The following is a 26,510-nucleotide window of genomic DNA, read 5'->3' as shown; positions in this document are numbered from 1 at the left end:
TGAGGCTGATTAAAACAATGACCTCAGCTTTTCTGATTTCTTTTCAGCTTTTTTTGCAGCAGTGACCTTTAAAACAGATTGCTCACTGCTTAACTGCCCAGCTTTCCCAGTGTGTACCTCACTTCTTCCCTCTTTTATGTGGAAATGTGCACATACACTCGCATACACACACCATATCATATACACTGATGGCTCCCATGTAAATAATGATTCCAGAGTGACTACTTCATAAGTCCTGAAAATGCTTGACACACAGGAGGTTAAAGATCCACTTGGTAACGAAAGAAATCTACACCCTGATATAATTAGTGTCGGATATATCTATCTACCTATCTCTGAGTGAATGAATGAATTAATATTTAATTTTGTGCTGGTGTCACTGATTTTTGCTGCCTAGAGAAAGTGAATATATCAAATAGTGGTTAGTATGATGGATAACAAGATACTGACTTATTGAAACTCTGGTGAAAAGTTTGCTTAGATGAAAAACTGCCAGAAACTATAGTAATTTCTACCCAAAGAATCCTTGTATTTTTTAATGTATGTACTTGTCATGGATTGAATTGTGTGTCCACCCCACCCCCCCCGCCCCATGTGTGTATCAACTTGGTTAGGCTATGATTCCCAGTATTGTGTGGTTGTCCTCCATTTTGTCATCATAATTTTATGTTAAGAGGATTAGGATGGGATCGTATCACCACCCTTACTCAGGTCACCTCCCTGATTCAAAGTAAAGGGAGTTTCCCTGGGGTATGGCCTGCACCACCTTTTACCTCTTCAGAGAGAAAAGGAAAGAGAAGCAAGCAGAGAGTTGGGGACTTCATGCCACCAAGAAGGCAGTGGTGGAGCAGAGCACATCCTTTGGACCAGGGTTCCTGCTCAAAGAAGCTCCTAGTCTGGGGGAAGATTGATGAGAAGGCCAACAGAGAAAGCCTTCCCCTAGAGCTGACGCTGTGAATTTGGACTTTTAGCCAACCTTACTGTGAGAAAATAAACCTCTTTGTTAAAGCCAGCCACTTGTGGTATTTCTATTACAGCGGCACTAGATGACTAAAACAGTACTGTAATGTTTGTTTGATAGATATAACCTTAAGTTCTGGGTAAAGATAGAGCTCATATAGCTTGTTATCTACTTGGTATCTCTGTCCACATTTTGACTCTCAGTAGAATGGTATCACACCTAAATAGTCTGTCATTGTTTTTCTCACTTTAGTTATTGTCAAATGAAAGTATCTCTTTTAGCAACTCTGTTATCAAAAGATACATTGAAAATGGAAATAATGAGTTGGAAGATATATTCAACATCCCTGACTTTGGATGCAGTGATAGTGCTCTCTCCCCACTTTTGAACAATATTCTTACCGTATGGAATCCATGGTATGTGGTGATAAGGGAGTGGTTCCTCTAATTCTGTTCACTTGTCAACTTGTCCCTGGCTCATGGCCAGAGACCTTTGTCTGAGACTTTTGAGGACCACCATAAGGCCTCTTTGAGCCTGAGCCCTCTCCATCACTCCCTCTCTTCTCTACCCCCACCCCCAACTAATTTTACTCCATCACTCCCTCTCTTCTCTACCCCCACCCCCAACTAATTTTACTTCCTTTTGTATCTGGCATGTGGTGGCATCTTAATCATTCTCCACTCATTCCAGTTTCACTCTTGGATGAAGGAGAGAGCCGTGATCCATAATGTGAAGGAGTGGAAGTGACCTACATAATGGTCCTGCCACAGGATCATTGTCTAAAAGACCATCATGCATTTCTCCACGTAGAAAGTAACCTCTCACTAACATAATTATTAGGCTAAAAGAGTTTGTTTCCTTTTCATCCTTGAGTTATAATTCAGAGGACCTCTTTCTATTGCTTTGTTCTTCATTATAGTTGGGAGTGAATGGAGGAATGCACCCCACTGCAACTATGTGAAGCTCCTAGCATCCCTATTTGCACCTAACAACTTGGAAGTCACCATTTCCAGAGCTGGCAGAAAGGAATAGGCTAAGAGATTAAGGAGCCACTTTTGGGCAAAAAACATAATATATGTCAATATCATTCATAGGGCTAGCAGCTCAAAGAAGTCTGTAGGGCCAACCAAAACACCCAAACCCATTGCCGTTGATTCTGACTCATAGCAACCCTATAGGACAGAGTAGAACTGTCTCATAGAGCTTCCAAGGAGCGGCTGGTGGATTTGAACTGTCAGTGTTTTTGGGTAGTAACCAAGCTCTTAAATACTCTGCCATCTGGGCTCCAGTGATGAGGTGTTAAGAATACTCACAGAGAAATGATTTTAACCATAATGTAGACGTAGAAATTAAAGCTATAGTGAAGGCAGCAACACTTCAGTAATTTATTCCATCAGAACAACTCCTCCAGTATCTAAACCGGTTTGGTGTTCCTAAAGCTCTTTTCCCACTTAGGGTCTAGGCCAAAATCATTCCATAAAAGCCCTCTGTCCTCCACGTCGTCTGTGCCCACAGTTGTCTTAGGGTAACTTCTAGCCTTTGTCTCTGGTTGCCTCAGCCATTTTTCAAATCCTGCTTTTACTCCACCTCTCCCCACCTTCTGCCCTCCCCATTTTCTTGGTCTTGGTATTTCAGACTTACCTCATTTATACCTTGCTTGAGCCGTCAACTCAGACACCAGTTCCTCTTTTCCCTGATCTTGAAAACTAAGGCCAACTATACTTACACCCTGCCCCCACTCACTTCAACACTAAATCCAAACTCCAGGAACCAGCCAGAGCTTTGGCTCTCTTCCCCTCTAACCTTCAGTCCCAAAGTTCTATTTGTCTGGGAAGCCAGGCTAAGAAGCCACCATAGTTATAGCCTCATAAAGAAAGCACTGTGGACTTTGCTGTATTTGAAAATGTCTTTTGAGCCATTAAAATTGTGATACCTTACCATGTACTCTTGATGTAATAGAATGTCTTTTGCTATTTATTCATTCATTTATCTATACCTGCATTCCTCTAAACTTTGGAATACTCAATCTAAGTACCTCTTAGTTGAAAAAAAAAAAACAAAAAACCTTTTGCCGTCAAGTCAATTCTGACTCATAGCGACTGTGTAGGACAGAATAGAACTGCCCCCTAGAGTTTCCAAAGAGCGCCTAGTGGATTCGAACTGCCAACCTTTTGGTTAGCAGCTATAGGACTTAACCACTATGCCACCAGGGTTTCCAAACCAAACCCATTGCTGTTGAGTGGATTCTGACTCATAGTGACCCTTCAGGACAGAGTAGAACTGCCCCCATAGAGTTTCCCGGGAGCACCTGGTAGGTTTGAACTGCCGACCTTTTAGTTAGCAGCTGTAACACTTAACCACTACGCCACCAGGGTTTTTCCTTTTAGTTGGAGATCTGTATTTTCCAATTATACCAAGAATTTTTCAGGCAAATTTCATAATAGATGTTATTCCCAAGTAGGGCACTAGGTGGTGGTGGTTGTTAGGTGCCTTGAGTCGGTTCCAACTCATCGCGACCCTGTGTACCACAGAATGAAACACTGTCCTGTCCTGTGCCATACTCACAATCGTTGTTATCCTTGGGCCCATTGTTGCAACCACTGTGTCAATCCATCTTGTTGAGGGCCTTCCTCTTTACCACTGACCCTGTACTTTACCAAGCATGATGTCCTTTCTCCAGGGACTGATCCCTCCTGACAAATGCATCCAAAGTATGTAAGACGCAGTCTCGCCATCCTTGCTTCTAAGAAACATTCTGGTTGTACTTCTACCAAGACAGATTTGTCTGTTATTTTGGCAGTCCGTGGTATATTCAGTATTCTTCGCCAACACAATTCAAAGGCGTCAATTCTTCTTTGGTCTTCCTTACTCATTGTCCAGCTTTCACATACATATGATGCCATTGAAAATTCCACGGCTTGGGTCAGGCACACCTTAGACTTTGAGGTGACATCTTTGCCTCTCAACACTTCAGAGAGGTCCTTTGTAGCAGATTTGCCCAATGCAACACATCTTTTGATTTCTTGACTGCTGCTTCCGTGGCTGTTGATTGTGGATCCAAGTTAAATAAAATCCTTGACACCTTTAATCTCTTCTCCGTTTATCATGATGTTGTTTATTGGTCCAGTTGTGAGGATTCTTGTTTTCTTTATGTTGAGGTGCAAACCATACTGAAGGCTGGTCTTTGATCTTCATTAGTAAGTGCTTCAAGTCCTCTTCACTTTCAGCAAGCAAGGTTGTGTTATCTGTATATTGCAGGTTGTTAATTAGTCTTCCACCAACCTTGGTATCACATTCTTCTTCATATAGTCTAACTAACCAAGTAATAATGCTTCCTCTTCTGGTGAATTTACAGTACCTGGAAGGACATTTTTACATGTGATTTTGTTTAGTTAACAATATTTTGAGTTATGTGTTAAGGTTTCAAAGTTGTTGATTCCAAATTTGACCAGAATTTGTAAGGATAGTCACTTGGTACATTTGGTCAACCTTTTTCGTTTTCAAAGTATTTTTATATCTATGACTGTATTTGATTTTCACAGCCATTGGTGAGACTGATAGACTAGTCATGACTGCTTCTATTTCATAAATGAGGAAAGCTAAGATTCTGGCAGTTAAGGGACTGCTAATTGACGCATACCACATTATTCACAATCTTAAAACTAGGACCCAGAGCTCTTAACTTCCAGGCCAGTGCTTTTCCCCTGTGCCACACTGGGTAGCGGTAAGTTTATAAAGGGAAATAGGAAGACCTATTGTGGCCTCGAATTAATTTTATACCTTAAAGACTATATTTTAGTATACCAAAGAGATTGGTATTGATCGCCAACCAAATTTTTATAATGCTGCTGGTAAGCAATGCCACCTGAGAGAAAGTCCAACATATATTGCGCAAGGAGATACATATAGAGATACTGAGTGCTGCATTGTTTCTAACAGGAAAAACTTTGTATCAGCCTAAATTTTGATAAACATGGGATTGGGCAAATAAGTTGGTGTATATTCAGTGATTAAAGCAAATGAACTAGATGTACACACATAAACATAGTTTTAAAAAATCACAATGCTGAATTAAAAAAACAAATTAGCAGAATGATACCATTAGTATAATTAAACATACACTGAATTTTGCTCATGGGTACATATATGTGTATGACCAATCCTTTAAAATAGGCTGACAGGGTACCACCAACACGGCCACCCTGGGGGGAGTACATGTATCACAAAGGGATGTCAAATAAATAAGTTAAAATATAAATAATTATCAACTCATTGGTATTTACTGAATTATTATTCTCTGCAGTTTCCTCTATTTTTAAAAATTTCACAAAAAGTGGGTAAGTGGCACTTGTGGCTACCACAAGGGGACCTCAAGAAAAGGAAGACACTTATGGTTATACTCCTGTGAGGACTGTATGCCTCACCCTAGCAGAAAGATTGTGAGGAGATATTTATTCCTGGAAGTACTGTGGTTGGCATTTTTAAAAAAGCAAATGTAAGTATTAGGTGGGCCAGTTGGTAACACTCCTCAATGTGGCAGAAGGGAGGCTTGAGCTGTGGATCTCCCCTTAGCTCTGAAAGCTTTACAGTGACAGGGAGAGCATTAGGGGAACAGGACTGGACTTGCTCTTCTGTCCCTGTCCCTGAAGTCTCTGAACGTGTCACGTGTTAAGATTGTGAATGAGCCATTCTCATTGCCCACTTTCTGCTACATTATTTATTGTCTTCATGCTTATACTTTTTCATACATTTCTAGGCATGAAAGAATGCACACCAAAAGACCCTATCATGTGGAGGATGCAGAAAAATACTGCCTTGAGGATGATTTGGTCAACCTTGAGGTTCTGGATGAGGTACTAAATATTTTGCAGGCAACCCTCACCAATGACATTTGTCTCACGTGAATGGTCTGACCTTTCTGTTATAGACCATCTTCTCCTAAGGTCACTTGGAAATTTAATTGTGGTAGAGTTGGGCTGAAGTGCGGGGAGTATTTGGTTGCTGTGTCTGTGATCCTGTGTTATGTATTCATTTCCAGTCCCTCAAATGATGAAGAGAAAATAATTTGAATTTTTCCAATAAAGCCCTTTACATTGTTGACCTGAATGATGGAATATATCAGCTGAAAGTATTTTCTGTTTAATAAAAGCTTACAACTTAACCTTAGAAATTAAGATAGTTGGTTACTTCATTTAGGGAAATAGTGGCATTAATATAGCTTGAATTCTAAATTTGAAAACTGTGACAATCCCCATTTAAAATATGCATGTTTAATAGAGCTGTTAATTGTGGTGGACCTGCTTCTGCTGATTCTAACTCTGGGGACCCTTAACTTCAATGCCTGAATCTCTAAAGTATATTATAAAAATGTTCAATTTTATACTTTCACCACATAAATTTTAAGTGCAATGCTTTGAGAAATGAAATTACTATATTATATGTGCTTTAGCAGTAGGAAAGGCCTATTAAATCAAATTCTAAGTAACATTTTGATTGGATGAGACAGTTTTTCATAACAACAAATAAAATCTTTGTTGGATATCTCGGTGTCTGTTAGCAAGTCCTTTTAACCCATGTTTGTCAGAATAGAACTATGCTCCATCAAGCTTTCAGCGACTGATTTTTTGGAATTAGATCACCAGCCCTTTCTTTCGAGGCATCTCTGGTTGGACTTGAACTTCCAACTGAAAGGAATATGGAAGCATATTCCTAATGTTTCTTCTTTCAAAACAAACATCTACATTTAGAATCTTCAGGGTCAGTGTATGATTTAAATTGACAACTTTCATCTTTTAGAGAAAAGATATTCTTGTAAGAATGAATTTATTTTTAAAATTTCTCTCTTAATTAGAAATAATGTTAAATTTCAATATCATTTATTCACTTAGGATACAATTATTCATCAGTTGCAGAAGCGTTATGTGGACTTGCTGATTTATACATATGTTGGAGACATCTTAATTGCCTTAAACCCTTTTCAGAATCTAAGCATATACTCTCCACAGGTAAGGAATTCATTAAGAGCATATTACTCCTTAGTAATAATCAATTAAAAATCACAAGGCAAAAGAAAAAAAAGTTAGAATGAGACTGTGCTACTCTTAGGGGTGCATACTTAAAAATGCAGGTAATTTGCAACACAAGGAGCCCTGGTGGCACAGTGGTTCAGAGCTTGGCTGCTAACCAAAAGCTTGGCAGTTTGAATCCACCATCTGCTCCTTGGAAACCCTGTGCAGTTTCCAAGTTCTGCTTTGATGTATAAGGTCACTGTGAATCAGAATTGATGGCATACCACAACAACAGTGCAACACAAACTGAATTCTTACATTTTGTAGTGAATTTTTTAAAACAACCATCAAAAGAAGATGGAAGGAATATACAGAGTCATTATACCAAAAAGAATTAGTCGATGTTCAACCATTTCAAGAGGTGGCATATGATCAGGAACCGATGGTACTGAAGGAAGAAGTCCAAGCTGCTCTGAAGACATCGGCGAAAAACAAGTCTCCAGGAATTGATGGAATATCAATTGAGATGTTTCAACAAACAGATGCAGCGCTGGAGGTCCTCACTTGTCTATGCCAAGAAATATGGAAGACAGCTTCCTGGCCAACTGACTGGAAGAGATCCATATTTATGCCTATTCCCAAGAGAGGTGATCCAACCGAATGTGGAAATTATAGAGCAATATCATTAATATCACACGCAAGCAAAATTTTGCTGAAGATCATTCAAAAACGGCTGCAGAGGAGGCGGGGCCAAGATGGCGGACTAGGTGGACGATACCGTGGATCCCTCTTGCAACAAAGACTCGGAAAAACAAGTGAATTGATCACATACATAACAATCTACGAACCCTGAACAACAAACACAGATTTAGAGATGGAGAACGAACAAATACGGAGAGGCAGTGATTGTTTTCAGAGCCTAGAGCCAGCGTACCAGTCAGCGGATTTTCTGGAAAAACTAGTTTCCCAGTGATGGCTCGGAGACAGCAGTCCATATCAAACCACATAAAGAAGCAGACCATGACAGCTTCTCCAACCCCCCAAACAAAAGAATCAAAATCTTTCCCAAATGAAGATACAATCCTGGAATTATCAGGTACAGAATATAAAAAACTAATTTACAGAACGCTTCAAGACATCACAAACGAAATAAGGCAAACTGCAGAAAAAGCCAAGGAACACACTGATAAAACTTGAAGAACTCAAAAAGATTAATCAAGAACATAGTGGAAAAATTAATAACTTGCAAGAATCCATAGAGAGACAGCATGTAGAAATCCAAAAGATTAACAATAAAATTACAGAATTAGACAACGCACTAGGAAGTCAGAGGAGCAGACTCGAGCAATTAGAATGCAGACTGGGACATCTGGAGGACCAGGGAATCAACACCAACATAGCTGAAAAAAAATCAGATAAAAGAATTAAAAAAATGAAGAAACCCTAAGAATCATGTGGGACTCTATCAAGAAGGATAACTTGCGGGTGATTGGAGTCCCAGAACAGGGAGGGGGGACAGAAAACACAGAGAAAATAGTTGAAGAACTCCTGACACAAAACTTCCCTGACATCATGAAAGATGAAAGGATATCTATCCAAGATGCTCATCGAACCCCATTTAAGATTGATCCAAAAAGAAAAACACCAAGACATATTATCATCAAACTCGCCAAAACCAAAGATAAACAGAAAATTTTAAAAGCAGCCAGGGAGAAAAGAAAGGTTTCCTTCAAGGGAGAATCAATAAGTTCAGATTACTCAGCAGAAACCATGCAGGCAAGAAGGGAATGGGACGACATATACAGAGCACTGAAGGAGAAAAACTGCCAGCCAAGGATCATATATCCAGCAAAACTCTCTCTGAAATATGAAGGCGAAATTAAGATATTTACAGATAAACACAAGTTTAGAGAATTTGCAAAAACCAAACCAAAGCTACAAGAAATACTAAAGGATATTGTTTGGTCAGAAAACCAATAATATCAGATACCAGCACAATACAAGGTCACAAAACAGAACGTCCTGATATCAACTCAAATAGGGAAATCACAAAAACAAACAAATTAAGATTAATTAAAAAAAAAAAAATACACATAACAGGGAATCATGGAAGTCAATAGGTAAAAGATCACAATAATCAAAAAGAGGGACTAAATACAGGAGGCATTGAACTGCCAGATGGAGAGTGATACAAGGCGATATAGAACGAAACAAGTTAGGTTTTTACTTAGAAAAATAGGGGTAAATAATAAGGTAACCACAAAAAGGTATAACAACTCCATAACTCAAGATAAAAGCCAAGAAAAACGTAACGACTCAACTAACATAAAGTCAAACACTATGAAAACGAGGATCTCACAATTTACTAAGAAAAACGTCTCAGCACAAAAAAGTATGTGGAAAAAAAAAAACGGCTGCAGCAGTATATCGACAGGGAACTGTCAGAAATTCAGGCTGGTTTCAGAAGAGGACATGGAACTAGGGATATCATTGCTAATGTCAGATGGATCCTGGCTGAAAGCAGAGAATACCAGAAGGATGTTTACCTGTGTTTTATTGACAATGCAAAGGCATTCGACTGTGTGGATCAGAACAAACTATGGATAACATTGCGAAGAATGGGAATTCCAGAACACTTAATTGTGCTCATGAGGAACCTTTACATACATCAAGAGACAGTTGTTCAGACAGAACAAGGGGATACTGATTGGTTTAAAGTCAGGAAACGTGTGCATGAGGGTTGTATTCTTTCACCATACCTATTCAATCTGTATGCTGAGCAAATAATCCAAGAAGCTGGACTATATGAAGAAGAACAGGGCATCAGGATTGAAGAAAGATTTGTTAACAACCTGCGTTATGCAGATGACACAACCTTGCTTGGTGAAAGTGAAGAGGACTTGAAGCACTTACTAATGAAGATCAAAGACCACAGCCTTCAGTATGGATTGCACCTCAACATAAAGAAAACAAAAATCCTCACAACTGGACCAATGAGCAACATCATGATAAACAGAGAAAAGACTGAAGTTGTCAAGGATTTCATTTTACTTGGATCCACAATCAACAGCCATGGAAGCAGCAGTCAAGAAATGAAAAGACGCACTGCATGGGTAAATCTGCTGCAAAGGACTTCTTCAAAGCGTTGAAGAGGAAAAATATCACCCTGAAGTCTAAGGTGTGCCTGACTCCAGCCATGGTATTTTCAATCGCATCATATGCATGTGAAAGCTGGACAATGAATAAGGAAGACCAAAGAAGAATTGATGCCTTTGAATTGTGGTGTTGGCGAAGAATATTGAATATACCATGGACTGCCAAAAGAACCAACAAATCTGTCTTAGAAGAAGTACAGCCAGAATGCTCCTTAGAGGCAAGGATGGCGAGACTGCATCTTACATACTTTGGACATGTTGTTAGGAGGGATGAGTCCCTGGAGAAGGACATCATGCTTGGTAGAGTACAGGGTCAGCGGAAAAGAGGAAGACCCTCAACGAGGTGGATTGATACAGTGGCTGCAACAATGAGCTCAAGCATAACAACGATTGTAAGGATGGCTCATGACCGGGCAGTGTTTCCTTCTGTTGTGCGTAGGGTCACTATGAGTCGGAACCAACTCGATGGCACCTAACAACAACAATAATAATAATTATATAATGATAATAATAAATTTAAAAATATATTTACATATACATATGTAACGTGCATAAAATTTATTATTACCATTGAGTTACTTGCTTAATTCTCACCACACCGATAGGTACCATTATCAAGCCCACTTAGCAGACAAGGAAATTCGGCTCAGAGATATTAACTCACTTATACAAGCTCATGGAGCCAATAAGTGAAAAACTGGGACTTGAACTCAGGCCTGCAGACTCTAGAACCTGTGCTCTACAGACTTCTTGATGCAATGATTCCCTTAATAAGTGACCAAGTTTTGGTTTAGTGGACAACAGGTAGTGGAGCATTAGGAGGTGCAGGATTTAAAAGCTTGACCATTTTCCCTTACATTAATAATTTTTTTTCTTCAGTTTTCCAGACTTTATCATGGTGTAAAACGAGCCTCAAATCCCCCCCACATATTTGCATCAGCAGATGCTGCTTACCAATGCATGGTTACTTTCAGCAAAGACCAGGTAAGAACTCACCTGCTGTTATTCCCTTGCTACCAAGTCACACTGTAACATGTTGTTCATCTTCCTCTTTAGCTCTTCAGTCCTCCTGAAAGCCTTTCATTCTGGGTGCCGATGCTGACCCAAGGAAATAGGAAATGAAATAGCAGCTCAGTCAAACTGGAACACTGATAAAGTCACGGTAGCAAGGGAGCGGGAAAACCCTTTTCAAGATGTGAAACATTCACATCAAGAGTATTTATTTTCCCTAATAAAATGTAATGAGGATATTTCTAATAACATAGAGCAAACATAAACCCAATTTATGGCAATGATTGTAATAAAAACAGGATGTAGAATGGCATAAATGAAATTACTTCCTATTAAGGTCTCAAAATTTTCATGGTTCAGCCCTTTTTGTATGAACTATTGCACACAGGTTGACAGTGATCATGTGCCACACCACTGAGCTGCTGAGAAATTGTTATGGATTGGGTAAAGACTGAACTAACCTAAATTAACCAAAAGGTTAGTGGTTCTAACCCACCAGCTGCCCTGAGGGAGAAAGATGTGGCAGTCTGTTTCTGTAAAGAGTACGGCCTTGGAAATCCTATAGGGCAGTTCTCCTCTGTTTTGTAGGGTAGCTATGAGTTGGGATCGACTCGACAACAACAGTCTTAGTTTTTTTTTTAATATATGTGTGTTTCTTTATTCTGTTTGAAATAGAAGTCATCGAATTTGATGAATAATTTTTCAGTGAAAATCATATGTGTATTTCCTGAGACCTAGAAGTCCCAGCTTTAGGACTGGTTGAAGAATAGATGACACTATAATTGGAAGTATAAAATGGAGTACCTGGATTCAATATGAGTTAAAAACTTGGCATCACCAAATTCTTGCCTTTCCCAGAGACTTGTGAAATGTCCATAGATTTCATAGAGAGGTGGTGACTAAAGAGAGAGATGTGTTTCTCAGGTTAAGAAACTGTTTCCCTAATCTTTACACATAAAGAGCTCCTAGAAATCAATAATAAAAAGACCAACAATACAAAAAAAAGGACAAAGGATATATACAAGTCACACACACACACACAATATGAATGGCCTTAAAGATGTCCAGCCTTACTCAGAATAAGAGAAATGCAAATAATAAGTACACTTAAATACCACTTTTTTTTTTAGCAAAAATCCAACATACCCTGTTGGTGTGGCTTTGGGAGAGCAGGTGCTTCCATATATTCATATAGCCCCTAGGAAAGCAGTCTGGCAGTGTCTATCAAATTTACAAATATATTTACCCTTTGCTCCAACAACCCCACTTCTAGGAATTTATTCTACAGGTGAACCTGCATATAAATATAATAACCTACATATGGGGTTATTCATTTCAGAATTGCTTATAATAGCAAAAGAAAACATCCAAGCATCAATCAATATGGGACAGTTTCAATAGATTATGGTACATGTATACAGCTGTACAAAAGATTGAAGGTTGAAAAAATACGCAGCTGTTTAAAAGATTGAGGAAACTCTCCATGTGCTGAAATGGAAGGATTCCTAAGTTATACTGCTTAATGAAAAGTTAAAGTTTACGGTGGTAGATATTATATGAAACCATAGTTGAACATACAAGTTGTTTATTGTGCTATTAATCCTTCACTTGCCGTTCTGTTTTCTGTCAGTGCGTTGTCATCAGTGGCGAAAGCGGTTCTGGGAAGACAGAAAGTGCCCACCTGATTGTTCAGCATTTGACTTTTTTGGGAAAGGTAATGACTACCTACTTTTTATACTGTGCCTAGAAGTTATTGCAGAATAACAGTATTTCATAAATGACACAGAGTGTTTTTATTATGGGTTACATAATAACATTCCATCTTTGTTATGTTCCCTCTTGATAGCTGTGCCTCTTAACATGTCAGCATGCCATCCTTCCTTCATATAGTGAGGAAAATAATGCCAGCATGATTTTACTAGTTGATCAGCAATTACTAATTGATCGTTAAATACTGAAAGTGGTTAAATGCTAGGAACAGGATCAGGGAGAGGCACTAAGGTGACTGAAAGGTTGAAAAGTAGAAATCTTTGAATAAAAGGTGAGGGAAAATTTTCAACTTGGTGAAATAGACACTGGAGGAATGACTTGAAATACGGTCTAGTAGCTCCTATTTTATATATGTATTCAGAATTAGTATATTATGTGACTAGCTAAGAAAGAATTTCAGGGATTTTTTTATAGGTGAGAACATAATGGATGACTGAAAAAAGTTAAAGGATCCTTCTGTAGGGTCACTATGAGTCAGAATCGACTGGATGGCAACAAGTTTTGTTTTGTTTTGGGTTTTTATTTAATATTCTTTCTGAACTCTTTAGGCCTTTTCTCTGTCAAGGATTTTAAGTGAAGTATGACTGGATTTAAAACCTGATACCTGGGCAGATGACCTAACCTAGACTGATCTGATTAATATGAACCTTGGGAATTGCTCAAATGAGAAAATGATGCTGATGGCTGATGCTAATTTCCCCAAATGGAGGTCTTCCCAAAAAGATAATTTGGGTGGGAAGGAGTGGTGCCTGGCAACTTTGCTGGAGTGATATTTCTGGAGGATCCTTTTGACTGTTCTGTGTTTGGCACAGGCTAATAATCAAACCTTGAGAGAGAAAATTCTGCAGGTGAACTCCCTAGTGGAAGCCTTTGGAAACGCATGCACTGCCATCAATGACAACTCAAGCCGTTTTGGAAAATACCTGGAAATGATGTTTACACCAACGGGAGCTGTGATGGGGGCGCGGATTTCTGAATATCTCCTTGAGAAGTCCAGAGTTATAAAACAGGCCGTGTAAGTACACTAGTTTGTCACTCTGGTTTTTTCTGCAGTATAGACTGGGAGTCTCTGGGAATTTTAATGGCTCCATTTTCACCCTTAATCTCAACAGCCCCTTCCACACCACCAGCCTTCCCAAGAGCAAGGAATTATTTGGGCAAAAGATCAACAGTAGCTTCTGACCTAAAAGATGTTTAAGGGCCGAATATAAAGGGCCGGGATAGGAGTGCTTTGGGATAGGTATGCTTATTTCTCCTGAGTTGGTTAAATCAAGTAGAATTAAACAACATTGCAAATACTTTAAAATACCATTAAATACCATTAAGTCCCTTAAAATTGACTTTGTCTATAAAAGAACAGAAAATATTTTATATGTTAATTTTTTTTTCCTAGATTGAGAGAGGGGGAAATATCCCAATTATTCTCTTTTAAGAACTATATAGCAATAGTGATTAAAAGCATAGACTTTGCTCTAGGTTCAAATGCTAGCTCCCACACTTACTGTGTGACCTTGGGCATGTCACTTAACCTCTCTGTGCCTCAGCTTTCTCATTTGTAAAATGGAGATGCTAATAGTGTCTACCTCATGGGCTTATGGTGAAGAATATTGAGTTCAACAATATAAAATTATTTAAAAGAATGCCTGGTATGGTACATGCAATCCAAGTGTTAGCCACTTTTCCTTTTCCTCCTCCTTGTTCTCCCCTTCCTTATTGTTATTATTATTACAAAACACCAGAGTTTAGAAGCATAACTCCATTCATGCTATATCCAGTTAGTTACCTATCGAATGGTTACTATATGGCAAGTGATGTGCTGTCTGCTACAGTTGTCAGGATGATACAAACAATATCGACAAGGTCCATCTATTTATGGAACTTAGAATGTGTGGTGGGTGGAGGAGGGGAGGAGATGGGTCACAGGCATTAAACAAGAGTTATTGTTGTTAGGTATCGATGAGTCGGTTATGACTCATAGCAACCTGTATACAACTGTATGAAACACTGCCAGGTCCTGCACCATCCTTACAGTCATTGCTCTGTTTGAGCCCATTGTTGTAGCCACTGTGTCAGTTCACTGTGGAGGGTCTTTCTCTTTTTTCACTGACCCTCTACTTTACCAAGAATGATGTCTTTCTCCAGGGACTGGTCCCTCCTGATAACGTGTCCAAAGTGTATGAGATGAAGTCTGGCTATCTTTGCTTCTAAGGAGCATTCTGGCTATACTTTTTACAAGACAGACTTGTTCATTCTTCTGGCAGTCTATGGTATATTCAATATTCTTCGTCAACACCATAATTCAAAGGCATCAATTCTTCTTCGGTCTTCTTATTCATTGTCCAGCTTTCACATGCATATGAGATGATTGAAAATACCATGGCTTGAATCAGGGGCATCTTAGTCCTGAAGGTGGCATCTTTGCTTTTTAACACTTTAAAGAGATCTTTTGCAATAAATTTGCCCAACGCAATATGTCATTTGATTTCTTGACTGCTGCTTCCATGGGTGTCAAATGTGGATCCAAGTAAAATGAAATCCTTGACAACTTCAGTATTTTCTCCGTTTATCATAATGTTGCTTATTGGTCCAGTTGTGAAAACTTTTTCCTCTCTTTATGTTGAGGTGTAATCCATACTGAAGGCTGTAGTCCTTGATCTTCATCAATTAGTGCTTCAAGTCCTCTTCACTTTCAGCAAGCAAGGTTAGGTCATCTGCATATTGCAGCTTGTTAATGAGTTTTCCTCTAGTCCTGATGCTGTATTCTTCTTCATATAGGCCAATTTTTCAGATTATTAAACACGTACTTCAATGCAAAACAACTGTTACAAGTACTAGGAAGCAGTATAAGGTGCTATGAAGGTGAAACAGGAGAAGGGAAGGGCACATAGCCTATTCCAGGAAGAAAGAGGGGCTCCCTGTGCACAGACTTTTAATCTGAGACCCAAAGATGGCTAGGAGTTAGCTGACGAGTTCGGAACAAGGTAGAGGAGGCTGAGACCAGATCATGCAGGGCCTTGGAGCCAGGCTAAGGATTTTGAACCTTGTCCTAGGGGCAGTAGGAAACTATTTAACGTGTGCGCGGAGTTAAACTGTCTCGTAGGGTTTCCAAGGAGTGACTAGTGGATTCAAACTGCTGACCTTTTAGTTAGCAGCCGAACACTTAACTACTGCACCCCAGGGCTCCTGTTCAAGCAGAGGAGTCACAAATTCCAACTTGCTTTTTGAAATGATTACTCTAACTTCAGCGGGGAGAATGGGTTGGAGGAGATGTAAGAGGCATTGTGTTGAGACCATTAGAAGATTGTTTCCAAATTTATGTGAGGAGGATATTGGCTGGGACTAAGGCAGTAGTGGAAACCCTGGTGGCGTAGTGGCTAAGTGCTATGGCTGCTAACCAAAGGGTTGGCCGTTTGAATCCGCCAGGTGCTCCTTGGAAACTCTATGGGACAGTTCTACTCTGTCCTATAGGGTCACTAGAAGTTGGAATCAACTCAGTGGCACTGGGTTTGGTTTTTTTTTTTGGTTTAAGGCAGTAGTGGTGGAGAGAAGTTGAGGTATCTGAGAGATAACGTGCAAGTAGAATTAATAGGACTTGTTTTAGTTCAGAGAACCCAAGCATCTTCTTTTGTCATGCATTTGCTGTTTCCTTACAAAATAGAGTGGTGTGAAAATTAAACAAATGAACAAAAACAACAACAGCAAAAAAAAAAAAAAAAGAGCGAGAGTCATTGAAGGTTCCCTGTGGCTTCTTGATTAGTTTTTATGAAGTTTCCTGCTTTTTTGTCCCCAGATTGGGATGGTTTTAAAGTTTAGAGAGCTACCTCTGACAGAATGGAAACTAGTTTTCTGTGTTTAAATGTAAAGTGGTCTTTTAAAAGAAAATATGAAGAAAGTTCCACTCACAGCTATGTCACTTATTAGTACATCTTTGTACCTTAGTTTCCTCATAAGCAAAATAGGAATAATAATGCCAACCACATAGAGTTGTTATGAGAATTAAATGAAATGTGATTTGTATGGGTTCTGGAACATGGTACATATCTAGTAAATCATAACTCTTATTAATAATGAATGCATTCAATACGATAGCACTGATGGGGTGAAATAGACTGAAGACATCAAGTTGATTCTGACTCATAGAGACCCTATAGCGACCCTATAGGACAGAGTAGAACTGCCCCATAGAGTTTCCAAGGAGCACCTGGCAGATTCGAACTGCCAACCCTTTGGTTAACAGCCGTAGCACTTAACCACTGTGCTACCAGAGCTTCCATAATTGGGGTATAGCACATTTAATTGTCTGAAAATACAAATTTGCTACAGAATAATATTTCACACAGTAAGGAAATGGTGTAAATTATTTGAGACAGAGAAGCCCAGAATCTGTTATTAATAATGTCCTTCCCTCATGTTTTTTTCCAGGGGAGAGAAAAATTTTCACATATTTTATTACATTTATGCTGGTCTTTATCACCAAAAGAAACTTTCTGATTTCAGACTTCCTGAGGAAAAGCCTCCTAGGTAAGTGTCAGAGTTTTTTGTTGTAATTTTTAATGAATGTACTATCAGTAGTTGACAAATCAGAAATAAATGGAACTGCTTTCCTACCTGGAAGCCCACAGTCCAACCGAAACACCCAGAAAGAGGCGGCAGGCACTGCATGTCACCATTTGCATTTTCCGTGGGAAGTTTAAAAACCTAGCTGCAGCCATTTTACTAAACTACATGGAAATGGTTACACTCTTGACTGCTAACCAAAAGGTTGGTGGTTTGAGTCCACCAAAAGGTGCCTTGGAAGAAAGGCATGGTGATCTACTTCAAAAGATCAGCCATTAAAAACCCTGTGGAGCATAGTTTTGCTCTGACACACATGGGTTCACCCTGAGTTGGAATTGACTTGACTGCAACTTGGTTTTTTGGTTTATTAGACTATAAGGGAAGTTGCCCTTGTAAAAAGTAGCCCAAGCTGCTCCTGCTCTGGCATTTGAGGTGCCATTTTCGTAGTCAATGTTTATTGTTTGGTCCTTTTCCACTTCATTTAGGTATATAGCTGACGAAACAGGAAGACTGATACATGACATAACTTCTAAGGAGTCTTACCAAAGACAGTTTGAAGCAATTCAGCATTGCTTCAGGATTATAGGTTTCACTGACAAGGTAAGTGATTGGTGAGAGAGAAACTTAAGTGTTAAATTTTTTAAATGAATGTGAATGAAGACATGGATGGTCTAATTTGGGGCAGGACACTTGCTTCTCAAATGCCATTCTGGTTATGTTATAAGGCCTTGCTACCCATAGTGTGGTCCAAGGACCATAAACATTTCCATTCCTGAGAACTCATTAGGAATGCAGACTCTCAGGCATATCCAAGAATGATTGAATCAGAATTTGCATTTTAACCAGATGCCCAATAGACATTGAACAGGAGAAGCACTGTTGTAAGGACCATGTACCTGTGAATTGTTATCATTGTCACCTATCTTAGTCATTTTGTGCTGCTATAATAGAAGTACCACAAGTGGATAGCTTTAGCAAAGAGAAATTTATTTTCTCACAGTCTAATAGGCTAGAAGTCCAAATTCAGGGCATCATCTCCAGCGGAAGGCTTTCTCTCTCTGTTGACTCTGGAGGAAGGCCCTTCTCGTCAATCTTCCCCTGGACTAGGAGCCTCTCCTCGCAGGAACCCTGGGGCTAAAGGATGTGCTCTGCTCCAGACACTGCTTTCTTGGTGGTATGAGGTCCCAGTGTCTCTCTGCTTGATTCTCTCATTTATATCTCAAAAGAGATTGGCTTAAGACACAGTCTAATCTTGTAGATCTCATCAACATAACTGCCGTTAATCCACCTCATTAAAATCATAGTGATGGTGATTTAGAACACATAGAAAAATCACATCAGATGACAAAATGGTGGACAGTCACACAATACTGAGAATCGTGACCTAGCCAAATTAATAGACGTATTTTTGAGGGACACAGTTCAATCCATGACATCACCAATTCCCTACTGTGGTAATAACAAACACTGAAACAATACTGCCCTTTTCTGAGTTGGGGTCGTTCCAGCCATTAAAGTGAAATGAGTAATAGGAGTACAGGGACATGTAGGTTAGACCCAAGCCATAGAAACATTTATGCAGGTAGTTCATTGTGCACCAAGACAAATTAATTTAAACCCTTCCAACTTTCTTGCAGTCACTTCCTTCTCTGTGGGTATACAGTTACACATTTTTAACTGTAGCTCTAAGTACTGTACTACTCTTATCATACTAGATACAGGCTGTCTCTATTAAATATATGCTGGGGTGACAGAAGATATAACTCTAGGCTCAAATACAGTTGTGTGATACATTTATGTCATAGTTTCCGGGCTTCATGCCATCAATTTCACAAAATATATGGATTCTTAGCTTTTTCAACAAAGGAGGTAAATGATTAGGAGGTAGGTGAGAGTGTTAAATCTTAAGGGATTAGATTACAAGACACTCCGGTTACCCTGGGACAGCCATTCTGAATAAAGTATTGCTTCTGTAATCCAATGAGTTTGACTAGCCCTTACCTCTCCAGCATGGTTGATTTTAGTCATAATAATACCTTTCTTTTTTCTAGCCAGCTGTTAATTTTCTGTCAGCTCTCCACAGACTTTAAACTGACAGCCAGTGGAAAATCCCGAAGGTCAGATAAAAATAGAATTGTATTTTCTTTGCCTCTTACAGGAGAGCAATTAAACAGGCTTCAGCATTGTTAAAGGACCTTTATAGTTATTAATTTGTAGAGCTGGTTTTTATCAAAGACACATCACCAGAAGAGTCCAAGCATGATGGAGATGACAGTAGAGCATTTTAAGTCACCTGAATTATGCCAAAACATTTGGGAGCATATTTACTTAAAAGGGTACAGAAACAGTAGAGAAGTCAGTCCATAGAGTTAACAATATTTTACTTTCAATGGGAACAAAGACATGCTATAGAATACTAAGAAGAGATAGGTCCTAGCTCTAAAAAAGATATATATATAATGGCTCTGTTCTAATAAGAGAGATGCACTGCACATAATGAAGAGGTGCTATCTGTTTTAAGATAACAATATATGAAACAGAAGAAATTAAGTATATATCCTTGAAGTAAACCATCCCTAACCTCTGTGGGAAAACATACAGTAGAAATGAATGAATTAATGCATGGATGAATATGCAAAGAAAGAAATGTAAAAGATGGCAAACATTCTTGATTTGTGCCTGGTGTGGACTGTTACATGAATAACCAGAATGTGTCTGTTAGTTTGTCGTACTGTGGGAGCTTGCGTGTTGCTGTGATGCTGAAACTATGCCACTGGTATTCAGATACCAGCAGGGTCACCCTTGGAGGACAGGTTTCAGCTGAGCTTCCAGACTAAGACAGACTAGGAAGAAGGACCTGGCAGTCTACTTCTGAAAAGCATTAGCCGGTGAAAACCTTATGAATAGCAGCGGAACATTGTCTGATATAGTGCTGGAAGATGAGCCTACCAGGTTGGAAGGCACTCAAAAGATGACTGGAGAAGAGCTGCCTCCTAAAAGTAGGAAAAAAAAAGTAGAGCCGACTTTAATGACGTGGATGGAGTAAAGCTTTCGGGACCTTCATTTGCTGATGTGGCACGACTCAAAATGAGAAGAAACAGCTGCAAACATCCATTAATAATAAGAGCCTGGGATGCATGAAGTATGAATCTAGGAAAATTAGAAATTGTCAAAAATGAAATGGAACACATAAACATTGATATCCTAGGCATTAGTGAACTGAAATGGACCGGTACTGGCCATTTTGAATCACACAATCATATAGTCTATTATGCTGGGAATAACAACTTGAAGAGGAATGGTGTTGCATTCATCATCAAAAAGAACATTTCAAGATCTATCCTAAAGTACAATGCTGTCAGTGACAGGATAGGTATCCATATGCCTACAAGGAAGACCAGTTAATACGACTATTATTCAAATATACGCACCAACCGCTAGAGCCAAAGATGAAGAAATAGAAGATTTTTATCAGCTGCTGCAGTCTGAAATTGATCAAACCTGCAATCAAGATGCATTGATAATTACTGGTGATTTTAATGGGAAAGTTGGAAACAAAGAAGAATGATCAGTAGTTGGAAAATATGGCCTTGGTGATAGAAACAATGCTGGAGATCGAATGATAGAATTTTGGTTTGTATGCTTTGACCATACCTATTCAATCTGTATGCTGAGCACATAATCCTAGAAGCTGGACTATATGAAGAAGAACGGGGCATCGGGATTGGAGGAAGACTCATTTATAACCTGTGTTACGGAGATGACACAACCTTGCTTGCTGAAAGTGAAGAGGACTTGAACCACTTACTAATGAAGATCAAAGACAGCCTTCAGTATGGATTGCACCTCAACATAAAACAAAAATCCTCACAACTGGATCAATGAGCAACATCATGATAAATGGAGAAAAGATTGAAGTTGTCAAGGATTTCATTTTACTTGGATCCACAATCAACAGCCACTGAAGCAGCAGTCAAGAAATCAAAAGACACATTGCATTGGGTAAATCTGCTGCAAAGAACCTCTTTAAAGTGTTGAAGAGCAAAGATGTCACCTTGAAGACTAAGGTATGCCTGACCCAAGCCATGGTATTTCCAATCGCATCATATGCATGTGAAAGCTGGGCAATGAATAAGGAAGACCAAAGAAGAAATGATGCCTTTGAACTGTGGTGTTGGCGAGGAATATTGAATATACCATGGACTGCCAGAGGAGTGATCAAATCTGTCTTGGAAGAAGTACAACCAGAATGCTCCTCAGAAGCAAGGATGGCGAGACTGTGTCTTACATACTTTGGACATGTTGTCAGGAGGGATCAGTTTCTGGAGAAGGACATCATGCTTGGCAAAGTACAGGGTCAGCAGAAAAGAGGAAGACTCTCAATGAGGTGGATTGACACAGTGGCTGCAACAATGGGCTCAAGCATAACAACGATTGTAAGGATGGCGCAGGACCAGGCAATGTTACCTTCTGTTGTGCGTAGGGTTGCTATGAGTTGGAACCAACTCAACGGCACCTAACAACAACAATAACAACAATTGTACAGATGTCTACATAGCTTCACCATGTCCCATATTAATTCATACTGCAAATAAACCAATTTATGTCAGTTAGCAACCTTGGAAATGGAAAGAAGACACTGGATCTTAACTCCCTGACCCTAAATTCTGAGGCTATGTCTCTATAACCCCGTTGCCATTGAGTCGATTCTGAGTAGAATTGCCCCATAGGGTTTCCAAGGAGCGGCTGGTGGATTTGAACTGCTGACCTTTGGTAAACAGCCAAACACTTAACTACTGCATTAACAGGGCTCACCTTGTTTTACTGAATTAACACAGCAGTTCACTTTGTGTTTATAAACTGAAAGTACTTTGCCTAAATTCAGAAAGGTTCCATTAATTGGGGTCAGAAAGCAAATGCCAAATGGTTGATTTGACATAAGTTTTTCTTCAGTTTCTCTGGCAGACATTCCTAGACAGAGCTTAAATGAACTGGTCAATTCAATAAAAATTATGGTTCCTGTCCTTTATTATAATGTCACTAGTTCCCTGCAGGGATCCCTTCAGTTTCACCCAAACCTTACAGCAAAATTAATGAGGATTTTCAAAGAAAGAGGACCAAACTGTCATTCATTTCAGTGATTCATGCTGAGTTTGAACCTCAACGTTTTCACTCAAAGTCATGATAGTTTTCTACTTTAAATCGCTGTCTGAGCATAGTAGTGATGGGAATAATGCCAGAGAAGCTGTAGAACCAGATGCTGGTCTCAAGAGTGTGGTATTTGACCCACCATTTCCTTTGGAGATAAGGGTTCTGGTGGTAAAGTGCCTAGAAACTTTGTTTTGGGAGGTTGCATGGCTTGTACTGTCATACATGAAGTGTGTGTGTGTGTGTGTGTGTGTTTTAGAGGAATATTTTTTTCCTGAGAGTTTTGGATAACCTCTTGAGATCACTGGATATAGAAATGTAGAGGAGATGGCCCAAGATGGTGGCTTTGTCACACACATCATGCCATCCTCCTGCAGTAGAGAACGGAGAAACCAAGTGAAACAGATACAGATGGAAATCTGGAAACACAAAACAGCAAATGGCAGGATGAAGAATTAGATTGCACACTGAAGGGAAGGAGAAACTGAATGAAAACAGTCAATGAGGAGACTTATAGACTGTAGACACCCTGCCAGCTGGCCCAGCACAGCATGGCTATCTTGAGACAAAGCAAGCAGCATTCCCAGGAGAGGAGCACAGGAAGACAATGTCACAGAATCCCCAATAGGAGACAGAGATAATGTGTAGACAAACCTGGAGCAAAGCAAGGTGGGCAGAACATGAACTGGATCTAAGAAGGGAAAGTACAGGAAGACGGGTGAAAGCCCTAGGGATCCAGGTGACCATAGAGCAGGAAAGGAGCCAGGAAATAGGGATAGAACTACTCACCAGCAATGGTCCCTGATATTTGGCGAGGTGGCACTGGCAGAGTGGAGGATTCTTGGAGTGGTGGCTAGAGGTCCCCCACCCGACCAGACTCTGGACAGCCCCTCCTCCTCATGTGTGATTGGGCTGGGTCCTGATCACCAGCTGCACTCTGCAGGGAATGCCCCAGTGCTGACACCAGAGACTGAGAACACAGTCCCCCCCCATCCTTCTGGTGACCAGCGGTGAGCCCCTGTCCGACCCCCCCTTGGTGATCCATGGTGCTCTCCCATACCATTGGACCTGAAACTGGAGGCTCATGCCCATCCCATCCATCCCCTCATTGCTCCATCCACCCAGTGATCTACAGGATACCTCTTGCACTGTGGGACCTGCAACTAGAGGCTCGTGCCAAGTCTGCCTACCCCACATTGCCCCATGTACCTGGTAATAGGCGGCATGCATACCCCCCACCAGATCAGCGACCAGAGGCACCAGACTCCCCTGTCGCTGCCATCCTGCCCACCCAGCAACTGATGGTGCAAGTTCCTGTGCCACCCACCCAGTGCCCAGTGACCCATGCACCCTCACCCCAACTACCCGGCAACCAGCAGTATGCACGCACAGTGCTCAACACAGCGATGGGTGAGAACACTCCCTGTACCGATCCCCAGTGATGAGCTGGATGGACGTATCATTCCATCAGCAACACTAGTCCCATCCTGACAGGTGCCATGTGCACCTCTGCCAAACAACGAGCAGGAGATCCTAGTGCCCTCATCCAACATCTGACCCACACTCACACTCAATCAGTTCCCATGGACACTTGAAACCCCTTGATAGCCTACCACCTACTGAGACGCCAATTTGTGCATGCACAGCAGGCCTACTACATCCATTTGGGTAACATTCCCTCACAGTGGATTCAGAGACAGCCTGCCCTGACCTCCAGAGAATGTGCTAACTGCTAGCACCAACCCTGAAGGACCCCACAGCCCCACAAGGGCTGTGGAGAGACCCTGATCATCCAACACTGGTCACCTAATATCAGGGGAAGAACTTGATCTCCCACCTCCACTCAATCCGGTAAGAAAAGACATACAAGCCTAACCACAGAGGAGTCACACATGGATGTAACTCACCATAGCCACTATTGAGAGGAAATCATACCCAGCCAACAGACACCACCAAAGTCAGACATAGACCAGAACCACAAAACAACAATTAAAATAATACAAAGGAAGAAAGACATTCTGAAGAGAAAGAAGAAACAAAGCTGTGGGTACATCAAAACAAAACAAAAAGTCAGTGGAAAACATACATACAATAAATTAAGAAATATATAAATAAATTAATTAACACTTTAATGTCTTGGAGACAGCAAACAATAACAAATCATATGAAGAGGCAGGATAAGATACCTTAAGCAAGTGAGTGAAATAAAGGGACAGAAAACCTTCCGGAAGAAGAAATTGTAAAAGAACCACCTGATAAGGAATTCAAAAGACTTATATATAGGATCCTTAAAGAGATCAAGGAAAACACAGACAAAACCCTAGAAGAATTCAGGAAAACAATACAAGAAAAAAATGACAAATAGACAATTAGAAATCATATAAAAACAACAGAAATTCAGAAGATTAACAACAAAATACCGGAAATATATAACACAATGGAAGAACACAGAAGTAGAATTGAATCAATGGAAGAAAGAATCAGCAAAATAGAGGACACATTCCTTGTTACTGATTTGTTTGAGGAACAATCGGAAAAAAAGAATGCATAAGAATTACATGGGACACTATCAGGACAAATAATTTACGTGTAATAGGAATTCCAGAAGAGGAAGAGAAAAAATAGCACAAAGAGAATTTTTGAAGATTTATAGGCGGGAAACTTCCCTAATATCATGAAAGATGAGAAGGTATCCATTCAAGAAGCTCAACAAACCCCATACAGGATAGACCCCAAAAGAAAGTCACCAAGATATATCATAATCAAACTTTCCAAAACCAAAGACAGGGTTCTGAGAGTAGCTTGTGAAAAATGAAATATCACTTACAAAGGGGCACCAATAAGACCAAGTGCTGATTTCTTGGCAGAAACCATGTAGACAAGAAGGCAATGGGATGACATATATAAAATCCTGAAAGAAAAGAATCATATATCCAGCAAAATTGTCTTTCAAATACGATGGCAAAATTGAACATTCCCAGGTAAACAGAAATTAAGGGAATATGTAAAAACGTTACAAGAAATATTAGAGTCCTTCAGACAGAGAACCAATGACGTCAGACAACATGAGATTAAAACACACGACAGCATTACCCAGCTACCATCCCAGATAAAGAATTCTCAAAAGTAAAATAAAGCTGCAAAACTGAAAAGCAACCAGAGATGTCAATCTATAAATGACAGTTTTGAAGATTAAAACTTCAAAACAAAAAGGGGGAATAAATGGTGTAGTGCTAGAACTTTCGCATGGAGAGGAAGTCAGGGTGATATCAAGATATAACTGACTGTTTAAACTTAGGAAGATAAAGGTAAATTTCAGAGTAACCAAAAAGAAAACAAGTCTACTCACTAAAATAGAGAAGAAGAAAATAAAAGACTCAGGAAACACAAAATCAGCAACAAGGAATACAAAAAGAAAATCCATAAATAAAAAGAACTTAGTACAGAAAATTAAGTAGAACAAAGAAGACATTAACACCACACACACACACACACACAAAGCATAGCAAAATGGCGGCAGCAAATTCATACCTGTCGATAATCACATTGAATGTAAGTGGCTTCAATGCACCAGTCAAGAGACAGAGAGTGGCAGAATGGATGAAAAAACCACAACCCATTAATCTGTTGCCTACAAGAGACACACCTTAGACATAAAGACATAAATAGGAGGGCGGAGCCAAGATGGCGGACTAGGCAGACGTTACCTCGGATCCCTCTTACAACAAAGACACGGAAAAACAAGTGAATCGATCACATACATAACAATCTACGAACCCTGAACAACAAACACGGATTTAGAGACGGAAAACGAACTAATACGGGGAAGCAGCGATAGTTTCCAGAGCCTGGAGCCAGCGTACCAGTCAGGTACGGCACAAGCACAGAGACCTGCTCCAC

The 26,510-nt window shown here is 39.9% G+C and overlaps 1 protein-coding gene across 1 annotated transcript in view; it reads left to right on the top strand.

Moving 5' to 3' along the window:
• Window positions 1-26,510, top strand: part of MYO3B (myosin IIIB) — a 557,666-nt gene that overhangs the window by 198,045 nt on the left and 333,111 nt on the right. Inside the window, 7 exon segments of the mRNA XM_010602840.3 lie at window positions 5,718-5,814; window positions 6,850-6,966; window positions 11,004-11,108; window positions 12,766-12,849; window positions 13,718-13,920; window positions 17,328-17,426; window positions 17,948-18,062. Of these exon segments, the coding sequence (XP_010601142.3) occupies window positions 5,718-5,814; window positions 6,850-6,966; window positions 11,004-11,108; window positions 12,766-12,849; window positions 13,718-13,920; window positions 17,328-17,426; window positions 17,948-18,062 (820 nt within the window).

The sequence above is a fragment of the Loxodonta africana genome, chromosome 6 (assembly GCF_030014295.1).
Source record: "Loxodonta africana isolate mLoxAfr1 chromosome 6, mLoxAfr1.hap2, whole genome shotgun sequence".
NCBI lineage: Eukaryota > Metazoa > Chordata > Mammalia > Proboscidea > Elephantidae > Loxodonta > Loxodonta africana.
This window is presented reverse-complemented; position numbering and strand designations above follow the sequence as displayed.